At 44.6% G+C, this 11,844-nt stretch overlaps 1 protein-coding gene across 1 annotated transcript; it reads right to left on the reverse strand.

Moving 5' to 3' along the window:
* Positions 1-1,004: 1,004 nt before the first annotated feature.
* On the reverse strand, positions 1,005-6,091 carry LOC112048535 (mitochondrial intermembrane space import and assembly protein 40-B). The gene is made up of 4 exons (XM_024086101.2): positions 5,840-6,091; positions 3,064-3,312; positions 2,190-2,442; positions 1,005-1,381 (listed from the first exon to the last, which is right to left on the reverse strand). The coding sequence occupies exons 3-4, from the start codon at positions 2,435-2,437 to the stop codon at positions 1,177-1,179; spliced, it is 453 nt and encodes a 150-aa protein (XP_023941869.1). The 5' UTR covers positions 2,438-2,442; positions 3,064-3,312; positions 5,840-6,091; the 3' UTR covers positions 1,005-1,176.
* Positions 6,092-11,844: the final 5,753 nt, after the last annotated feature.

Below are 11,844 nucleotides of genomic sequence, written 5' to 3' on the forward strand. Positions count from 1 at the left end.
CTATAAAATACGTAGAAACCTATAGAGGAAGGTTCAACTTAATTTGGCGGTTGGCGCTTAAACATAAGCGGCATTCCGCCTTTTAGAAATTTTGTATTATCTCCGAAACTATTTAACTAATTAACATACTATAAAGGGCAAATCTTATCTCCATAACATCCTTGTGATTATTAAATAATTTATTTTGATAAGGATTTAAGTTAAGTAGCATAAATAATGACGCAAACCTAAGTATATAAAATTAATAATTTTTAAAACACAAAAGGTACTATATCTGCTAATGTATAGAAGATAGGTATATGGTGTCGCGGACTTTTTTGTAGAACTTTTAAAGATACATAAAGCCTCCATACATTAATTTCAATTTTACACAATGGTTAAGGCAGCGCATGCGAATAAGTCTGCCTAAGAGGATTTTCGGTCCGACCTGTATGACAAAAACTGTGATAACTCGGCTAATATATATGATACCTATATAAAATATAGCCTATAGCACTCCCCGATAATGTAGCATTCTACTGGTGAAAGAATTTTTAAAATCGGACCAGTAGTTCCGAAGATTACCCCATTTAAAAAATGTGACAAACTTACAAACTTACAAACTTTACCTCTTTATAATATTAGTATAGATAGATAGATGTACAGAATATAAAAAATGTACCTGTTACAGTATTATAAGTTGTAGATGGCGCTAGTAGTCCTTTATGCCAAGGTGACGTTTGGTGTTCCAAATGATATAAGTAAAATCTCAAATTGCAGATTAATGTATAGAGTAGATATAGATTATATAATATATACGATATACGATATAGAATATATACGTTCGAATAGTTTAATAAGCGACTAAATGAAATTAAGTCAATTTTTGACTCAGTTTTGATGCGCTAATGCCCCATCTCTAATATAAAATATCATTGGTTATGATTCATGATTGTCTGATATAAAGTATCCATGTAATCAAAACATCACAAAACAGTAATTCGTAAAGTAGGAAATGAAAAGCCTTTTTAATTATGTTTACTTTTTATTTACTTTGTTAAACTACTTTCCCTAGAAAAATTTAAAGCAAATCCTAAATTAAAGTATAGACGCGCCGACGCGCCGCCGTCGAACGCGTCGACGGCGCCCAGCTCGTCGGCGAGCTCGTCGTAGAGCCGCGGGTACTGCGCCGGACGGCTAGCGGCCGGGCGGCGGCGCGTCGGGCGCGTCGGGCGCGTCGGGCGCGTCGGACGCGTCGGCGGCGCCCTGCAGCGCGGCGCCCAGCTCGTCGGCGAGCTCGTCGTCGTCGTCGTCCTTGGCGTAGAGCTGCGGGTACTGCGCCATGCACTCCTGCATGACGCTGAACTTGTCGTAGCAGTCGCTGCCCTTCGGCTCCGCCTCGCTGCAAGCGCACGAGAGTGTGAGTGTCGACGGACGACTTGCTGTGACGTCACTATGACGAGTAATTGGTTCAGCGAATGAGGTACGAGTTGAATCGCTCATTGATTGGAACTTAACAGAGAGTGTAGATAGTCTCAATTCACAATAAATAAACGAAATGAACGCAAAGCTGCTGGTGTGGATGGTTTACGTGCCACGTTACTCCCTCGCCACACAGACTCTGCTCTCGTCCAAACTGCAACAGTCAACTGACGCCAATCACCGCAGTACATCCATCTCAGTGCCAGCCCGCGCCCAGCACTCGCACACTGAACAGAGCTCGCTAGAGATGTACAATAGTCTGCTACGGTTCCGGTGGTGGATTGAGGAACAGTAATTTCCGCCGATTGCATATTTACCAGATTATAGATAACACCATATGTTGCACAACAAAAAGGAGAATGTCCACCGGCTCACACACCGCCCGCCGGGCCGGGGAGCTCAGGTATACCCCCGTATAAAAGTATATAAAGATGATTGATAACGTATAGTAGTTAGGAGGGTGAAAATCCACACCCCTTTCGGCTTCTACACGACATCGCACCAGAATGCTTAATAGCTTGGCGGTACGTTTATATTGTTTTATATTAATTAAATTGAGGAAACATTATATTACTTACTTAAATTATTAATTTTGAGAAATGACTCTACAACTTCTGCCACATTTCATTCATCTCTATCGCTTACATATACCATTTATCCAATGTTCATTAGAATAGTCTCAGAAGTAACAGACAGACAGTAGTATAGTAGTGGGTGTGGCGCGTCACCTGTAGTGGAAGCAGGAGAAGGCGTCCCGGAACTGCGTGCCGCAGGGCCCGGTGGCCATGCCGCCCAGGCACGGGCAGCCCCAGTTGATGGAGCCGTCGGGCAGGATGAGGCCGGGCGCGGGCTCGGGCGGCGGCAGCGCCAGCGCGCTGGGCGCCGCCAGCGCCTCGCGCGCCGCCACCACCAACGTGTGCTGCCCCTGCTCGCCCAGCCGCCACACGGCGCGGCCCTCGCCCTCCGACACGCTCATGCTCTCTGCAGGTCACAGCGACAGGTATAGATTATGGTCTGGTATGTGCATAATGCATGACAACTGAACATTGGCTGCTTAATAGATACCTCAATATAAAGAAAATCAAAGATCCATCATGTCCACATTGTGGCGAGGAGATCAGCTATCACTTTAGGTGTGTCCCACACATTCGCTGGTAAGATGGGCATATGCGCTACAAAAGCGTCGGTCGACCCCCACCAAGTGGACTGACAACAACAAGCGAGTTGCAGAAATTTGCTGGATGCAGGCAGCAGAATCGTGATGTATTGGAAGTCCCTACAAAAGGCCTATGTCCTGCAGTGGATGTCCATCGGCTGACATGATGATAATGAATATGATGGGACTTACTAGGTAAGAATATAGTAAATGAAGAAGACCTGATGAATCTCCATCATTGTTAAGTTTACCAAAGCTACAGAAAGACTGAGGGGGGAACACTGTCGAGACACCAGTTAACCACAGGCATTGGGAGGAATAATCCCTAGTCAAGACTGATCACCCGTCTGGCCTAGTCAGACGACTCGAGGGGTAAACTGTACGATGTCTATCCCGACATTTCCACAGGAATGTTCCCAACATGGCCGATGTAATCATTTTCTCACCCGAGCTACACGAGCGCCTGCAGCGACGGCGCCTCCCCGCAGACGCGCGCGGCCCGCGGCGCCAGCGCCAGCGCCGCCCGCAGCCGCCGCAGCCGCGCCGCCCGCACGCGCAGCAGCGCCCGCGCGCCGCCCGCCGCCTGCGCCCGCACGCGCAGCACGTCCGCGCCCGCCCCGCACTCGCCGAACAGCGCCTGCGCCGCGCGCTGCAGCTGCTGCTGCGTGGCCAACTCCAGCGAGACCTCGGAGCTCCTGCAGACACATTTTCATTTAATTATCAGCCATCATCAGAGATGATGAATTGATGACAGTTTTTTAATTGTATACTTATAAATTAAGAGTAAGCTAACAGTAAAGCACAACAAAAGCTTTCAAATCACAACACTAAGAACCCACAAAAGCTTACTAGAAATTGAAGCAGCTCTAGAAGAAATAAACTATGATATACTGGGCATCAGTGAAATGCGAAGAGCAGGCAAAACAATAGCAAAAACATGACAAGTACATATTATACCAAAAAGGAGAACCAGGCGGTCAAAAGGGAGTAGATTTCCTAATAAAACAGACTTTGAACAAACACCTATGAGAATTGATTGGAATTTCCGACAGCGTTTAGCGTTTATTGACTACGCCAAAGTGTTCAACAGTATAAGGCATGAATACCTCTTACACAGTTTAGAACAGCAAGAAGTACCCGCAGCATATATTGACGTCATAAATATGATATACAACAACAATAAAGCTAAAATCCAACTAGAAAGCTTAGGAAATGAGTTTTAAAGTGAAAGAGGCGTCCGACAAGGGGACCTTTTATTCCCCAAACTGTTTTCAGCCATTTTGGAAAGTGTATTCCGCAACCTAGCATGGGAAAACTTCGGAATCAATGTAAATGGCAAAAAACTCAACTATCTCAGATGACCTCATACTATTTTAAGAAGACCCGATCAAACTTGGGCGCATGGTTTCAAATCTACATGAAGAGAGCATTAAAATCAGACTTCAAATGAACACTAAGAAGAAAAAACTAATGATGAACAGTACTGAGGTCATGGTCAGGTAAATGACCCATTATTGTATGTGCAAGTATATACATACCTTGGACAAGTTGTTACCTTTAGAGACCAAATGGATAAATGGATAAAGAAATCAGCAAGAGAATCGTGATTGGCTGAAAAAGTTATTGGTCCCTAAAGGAGATAAGGAAATCCAGGGAACTGAGCATGGCATTCAAGAGAAAGGCCTTCAACATATGTATCTTGCCATGCCTAACATACGGTTGTGAAACCTGTGCACTCACCAAAGCTCTGAGGGCTAAACTGGCTAGGTGTCAACGATCCATGAAAAGGAGCATGACAGGCCATAAGAGAAAAGATAGGGTGAGGAACATTGACCTTCAAACCATAACAGGGGTCACCAATGTATACTAACACGTGTCGACCAGCAGAAGTGGCGATGGACAGGCCACATGCTAAGGGACACAACGTGGGGAAGTGGAGCAGATTGGTGACGGAATGGTACCCTACAGATGGCAGAAGGAATCACGGCAAACAGTTCCTTAGATGGAAGGACGACTTAAAGCTCACAGCGGGAGGAGGGTTGCAATAGACAGAGAGCAATGAAAGTTGCTGGAGGAGGTCTATGCCAAAAGGCACACTGCTTTAAGAGACATTCTTAAAAAAAAATTGTAACAAAATGCAAAATGCATGTAAAAAAATTGTAATTTTTTATCACAGAATAAAGGGCTTATTATTAATAGTAAAGCAATTTTGTAAAAGTAACAGAGTATCTACAATTCAAGTGAAGAATTATCCTGATCATCAAATCTTCATTTTTTTATCTTAATCTAAATATATAAAAGCATTATGAAATCTCATAAACCCCTCGACAAAATAAACTTAAAATCTGTTAAGAACAGATATTGCGACAAGGTCTGGCCCTGCTGCAATATCTGTACTTGGAGGTCTAAGGTAGAAGATGGACGAAGTAGGGCAGGAAGAAGTTGCAGGCAGACTAGTATCACTATTTTGTGAGGAAGACGTGTCTGTGTTGGTGTACGAGGTAAGGTGTACGAGGTAAGCAGTCTTTGAGACTTGTATGTGGCAGTAAAAGAACACTAGCAAAGCAGAAACACATTTTTTAATTAGTGTTTTTAATACTGGAACATCAAAAGATATCTACCAACAAACACTGGCAATTTATTATTAAGTTTTTGCTTTACCTTTAATGTTACACACAAAACCAAATACATCCGTGCAAAAGCAAATCTTCATCATGAAATAGACTATCTTTAACAACACCACATTACTTATGAGCTAGATAAGATAAGCATAGATGGTTAGCCTAAGGATAAATTGAATGCATCTTGAGTTTATTCTAAGAGCTTAAACATAAGTAATCATTATCTCTGTCTACTTTAACTGCCCACTACAGTTTAGGAAAGGATACAGGTTTTAGATCCACCACATTGTTTCAATGCTGGTTGGGGGCATAGGGATAATGTTTGACTTTTAATCTCTCATTATCTGATGGCTTAACGTGCTCTGAGGCATGGGAAGTAGCACCAACTCCAGGCTTTAAATTTTTACTAAAAAATCCTTATAAGAAAATTCCAGTATTTCATAGGCCGCTGCCCGACACAAGAGCTCGTGATGCGAATTCACTTCGACGATATGAAATTCCTTCATATTCACACTGACGATTCTATTGTTAAGGATAAACAAACTTCTAATGTATTTCCGAATAGGCAATAGTAATAGTTATGCAATGTGAGGTTACTTACAAATCAAGTTCCAGATCTAAATAAAAATACCGGGAATTCATTCCATGCGGCGTGGGATTGATAAAAAACACGATTCAACTTTAACTTAGAAACAAAACACGATCACTATTATATTTCGCTGGAAATGAGAACATAGAACAATAGATCCCGGTTCCAATTTCCAATCCCGAATTTGTTATTTGATTTGAGTTTGATTTGAATTGAGGTTGTATCAAAGACAAAGACAAACTACAAAGAGTAGAGCAAAGAGTAGAGTAACTATAAATTTATTGACACTGACAAGTTGCGCCGACGCGACACTGACAATCGACGACCATAGATAATTTAGAATTTTGAACCCACCAGTAACAAAGACCTTATACTTACTATAAGGTCTTTGACCAGTAATGACTAAGGCCTAGTTCGGACTACTTTAGTATTTTAGTCGAGTAGGAAAGAGTAGGAACGATTTTTGGGCGGTAAATTCAAAAATTGTTCGTACTCGACTGATTCTATTTTCGAATAAAACCTCCTCCGTTATAGTAGCTACGCTAGTGCTTGGCTAGTACTCGTAACAAACAAGAATTAAAAAAACAAAATTGCTTTAGCCCCTAGAGGCTGAAAAGCTTAGATGCATAGATAATAGCTGAAAAGCTTGTTTAGTTCCGCTGTGTAGTGGTAATGTGACAGTGTTTTTGAGCAAGAGATCCATATACGAAATGAAAGTACTGAACTAAACCGAGGCAATTGTTAAGTTTACTCTGCTAATTGCACTACAGGCGCGCGAGCGAGCGGCGGCCAGCGCAGCCTTTATACATATGTTTTCTGCGCCTTTACGCGGGTTTTTGACGTTTTTCGTAATCCCGTGTAAGGTTAGTACTTACTAGTGAGTAAGTACTAACCTTACTTAGTACCGGTCCAGGTCTTTGTGTCACACAACGTCGCCGACTTTGAATATCAAACTAGACGCCACGAGACACGGCTCTAACGTATAAATTACATCAGATAACTTCCCGACTCGCCACGCCAAAATACACTCTAACATTGCTTGCATATGCCTCAGATTTGAACAGCACGCTACAACCTTTTGTCTACGTACGCAGCTCTTTCGCCTTCGAATGCTCAAATGAGGCTATTTAGTTACCGGCATTGACTCGAGGTAACAATTAAGCATTAAATCTTTCCTTCGCATCCCGACGTGTGAGATCTCGGTTCTCACTTGTCTGTTCAGCATCCATTGATATTTACTGTACAGTACGTCATGTGCTTGACCTTGATAGTAACATGTAGTGTCGAACAACTGACTGCGAAGCGTCCGAGCAGCAAAGCTTGTTTACGTTTGTATCGTATCGTAACTAACAAGACGTGTTATACTCCGTTTTGGTCATCATCATCATCATATCAGCCGATGGACGTCCACTGCAGGACATTGGCCTTTTGCAGAGGCTTCCGAACAACACGATCCTGAGCCACCAGCATCCAGCGAATCCCTGCGACTCGCTTGATGCGGTCAGTCCACATGGTGGGGGGGTAGAACAACACACTGCGTTTTATAGTGCGGGGTCGCCATTCCAGCACCTTGGGACTGGCATCGGCTCTTCGAACTGTGTGCCCCGCCCATTGCCACTTCAGCTTCGCGATTTGTATGAGTTATGTCTACGGTTTCTACACGACATCGTACTGGAACTAAATGGCTTGGCAGTACGTCATTGTCGGTACGGTTGTAACTAGCCCCGGCCGAAGCCTCCCACCAGCTAAAAGACCTGTCCTAGGTATATGTAATCGTCTACAATTTTTCAAGTGCAGTGTTCTCAACAATAACTGGGTGGAGTGATACCTACATGAGTGCTGAGGTCATTGAGCATGATACCATATTACTTCACGACTTTTGTTCGTCTTTGGTTCTTTGCACTTACATCGTGCGCCACGTAATGGCTACGGGTCAATTGTACCAGATAAATTCAATGTCCTTTTCCATTAAATTTCAATTTCTCAAACACAAAGCTTTTTATGGAGCTTCTGTAATTAATATTGTTTTGTGATTGTTTCGTATACAATCGAATATCGAAAGGTTACATCGCCGCGCTCGTCGTTGTCGTCGATGACGTAGTCGTCGTTCACAATAGTCGCCCATTATTACAATGTAGACAGAGTGAAGATATTTACTGTGGTGTATAGATGTGTTTCAGAGTAGGTACCTAAAGCAAATAATTGAATGCACTCTGCATATCCGAACAAAAGCGAATTAGCGAGCAGCAGTATATCGCATACAGGAGCGCCTGGCGAGCCGTCGCGGTGTGTCGCGTAGTGTGGCTGTGGGACGTTGTCACTTGTCGCTCGACCGCGTTAGCTTTATAGTTTTATGTTCTGTGCTTATACTCACAGAGCACAGTAGATATAGAGGCCGCGTGTCATATGTAACGCGTATCGATACGAGCATTCGTGACTTATGAAGTACCTACGAGTATCGAATGTTTGCGTCATCGGCGAGGGCGCTCACAGAATAGCCGCCGCCCGCCGTCCGCCGAGCGTGCGCCCCACGGATGTGCCGCATTACGCTCCCGGCCGTGCGCGCACGCCGCCGACACAAACTGAACCTTACAGTGAGCGGACAAAGTCTCAATCGGCTCGGCCAGCTGCAGCATGACTGAACGTTCATTGTACTGCGGTTCGGCCGTTGTGTGTTCAGACCGACCGAGACGTGACTGCGCCGAGCGCACAGCGGCACAGAGCACCGTGCGGCTCCTCGTGCGCAGCGCTGGCGGCGAGGGCGGAGGCGCGGGTTCCGTCGCAGCTCAGGCCGGTGAGCTTTTGTTACGTACCTACTGAACAACAAGTAGGTAATGAAAGTAGGTATCGGTCTGCAACTGTTCGTCAGTCCGTTCAGTCGACGCGTAACGACTGTAACGTGTAACGCGTGTAATTGAGAGTTCGTCACTTCGCTGCCGTCGCGTTGCGCACGGGTGCGGGGCGCGGGGTGCGGGGCGCGGGGTGCAGTCAAAACACGTCGTGTGTACGAGCGGGAGCGCCGGAGCGGTCTCCGGGCTACAGGCGGAGCACCGGGAACATTATTGTACTTATTGTTTTGTTGGTTTAGTGGCTAGCAGTACTTAATAAAAGAGTCGACTCGATTTCTCCCTCAGGTTATTGGATATTTCTAGAGGATTTTGATCGCAATGTGCAGTCGATGAGTGAAGACGTGCAGTCGTGCACAGTCCGCCATACTGCGCCGGCCGCCGCGCCCCGCGCCCCCCGTCCCGCGCCCGACACCACCCGACAGTTGACGCGCTAAAGTAGCGAGTCATGTCAGCCTGTGTAAACTACCAATAAACAAATACACCGCACGCACAAAAATCAACTCTAAACCCTCACACTAAGGTTCTAAACCCGACCGCGGGAGATAATGGTTTTGAATATAAAGAGCGGGGTTGTATGCGATGTCACATATTTCGAAGTTGACGGATGGTCGCTAAAATATTGGTAACGTGTGAACGACGCTTAGCTCGAAAGAGATACATTGAGTGCGGAGTTTTAACCCTTATGTCTGGGTAGTAAGGTCCGAATGCGGTCGCGCTGCGATGTGTACACTGTACAGTAATGGCATTAGTGGGGCCGCCATAACCGCTTCGCCGCGAAGTGCGAACGAGCTGCGCTATAGTTACAGTAAGTAGAGTAGATAGAGATACTTCTACCATACATTTATCCATATATTATCTACATCAGTTGGTACAGTGACCCACCCTTTAAAGATTAGATGATAACAGTTGTCGCCTTTCGGGCAGATTTGATCTGCCACAGTCCACAGTCCACGGCTGCCGGCGCCCGGCGGACGCGGGACCAGTGACGACTCAAATGGTATCTGAACATACTTGAAGATGCAGGTAGATGTGAGTGGGCCAGTAGGCATATCTTGAGTGTGGGTAAGTCGGGTGAATAGTATATATTTGATGGTGCTCAGAACAACATTTGGTGTAAGGAATATAAAGAATGTCACACGCGGGCGCAGCACCCGACAATAGGAGCACCGAAATATCGTGTGACGTCACTCGCAGGCGACTGTCACCACTGGGCCGTAATCATGACTATTGTCTGCGACCGGTGCCCGCCTAGCTCGCCGCCGCCGCCGCCGTAAGGTCGAGAGTCGCACGCTCGCACGCCACCGTCGGTCTCATCGATTGTGCGAGTGGTCGTCGGGGAGGTATTGTGGAGTTATTCTATACAATACAAACACACGTAATGGAACAGAGTTTGGTCGAGTCGAATGTCTCGCGAGCGAGCAAACACGACCTCCCTCGAGACGGCGCCCGCCACTACCTGCGGGAGGTAACTCCACATCTCCTCGCATCCATTGATGCTTTAGATAGAGTAATATTTAATGATGGTCCGAAAAACTACAATGTATTACATACTAAACGATATCAACCATGTAAAGCGTATGCGGTTAGATTACATTCAGGTGTGTTCACATTCTCAGGCCCTAACGACTCGGACACGAATTCAAGTTAACTCTAACAAAGTTTGGCAGGTTTGTGTCGTGCGAAAATGAACTTAATGCAATTGAACATAGCGTGCTTTGAAAATTGCCGATTGTTATTATAATATTGTGTTCACAAGGTTTGTTTACCCGGCGTTGTTTGCTCAGAGAGCCTCGCGCTGACCTTCCAAAACTCGAGTGTAGCGGTCGCCACTTATATGTAAAGAAATTATATAATGTAAGTATATAACTATTATTATATAGGTAATGTATATTATATATAATTATATAATGTAGGTATTATGTGCTATGTGGAAAGTGCACATTGATACAAATTAATCAAGCCCGAACACAAGGTAACTGCTGTAAATCGCCGAGGAGTTCCCTCGTCTGTTTTATGGCTCCTTCATCAGATCGATTTTAAACCTTCATGAAATTGTAGTGCTTAAAAGTACTAAATGGAAAAGTATACGAACACACTAGACACCCATATAATTTTCGAAAGTTCCCCTCAATTTCTCCAGGATTCCATCATCAGATCTTGAGATGATGGCAATGGGACCAAATGGGGACTATACCGTTTCAAACAAAAAAATAATTTTTGAAATCGGTCCAGGCGTCTTTGAGTAATCGGTGTACATACATAAAAAAAAAAAAAAATACCGACCGAATTGAGAACCTTCTCCTTTTTGAAGTCGGTTAAAAAGCGCCTCAATGTATAGAACAAGAAAGACACCTTGTTCTACCCATTGAGTGTTTACAAATACGAGTATATTCAATATGGCAAAGAACTAATGTGACTATTTTAAAGTAAATCGCTTTGCCCAATCTCATTGCGTTCCTATTTATGTAGGTACCTAGTACCTACCTTACTATGTTGTACTTATGTAGCAATGAGTATTGTCATTAGGTGTCAATGTTCCGTTGACTTCACCTTTCCTAACATGGGTACTAGGTACAGATAATTATCATGAAGTAGATACGTACTTATGTCGGTAAGTGTATCGTCCCACCGCCACGTCCGTCGCTGAGGTTGTGGAAGTGTTCCGTGGATGTCCACTAAGATTATTATTTCAGTCGACAGATGGATTTTTTACGTTATATTATCATCATGGCCCGGGGAACATTTAGGATGTCAGCAAACGGTTGTAATCCTTATGACGATGTCAATAGGAGCTTTAATAGAGCGGCTGCGGTACCGCCGCGCCGTCCTGGCATGAGTAATTAACAGATTGCGGCGAATGGCAAAGAATTTGGGGAATCTTGTGGATCAGTCCGACGGCGGAGTGGAGAGGAGGGGGGGGGGGGGCGTGGAGCTGCTTTGAGTTCGAAGATTATCACTGCAGTTCCGCCTACTGCACGGTAACTATCTCTCAATTGGGCCACGCAACCGCGTTATGGCGAACGAGTCATTGAATAGGTTAACCGAGCGATCTTCACAAAGTAAATAAATGACCTTCACCTATCTGTTTATTGGACGAACGTGCTTAGTTATATAATTTTTAGTAATTCATATTTAGTGCCTGTCAAATAGCAAGTATAGTGACGTCAC

Source organism: Bicyclus anynana, chromosome 21, assembly GCF_947172395.1.
Source record: "Bicyclus anynana chromosome 21, ilBicAnyn1.1, whole genome shotgun sequence".
Lineage (NCBI taxonomy): Eukaryota > Metazoa > Arthropoda > Insecta > Lepidoptera > Nymphalidae > Bicyclus > Bicyclus anynana.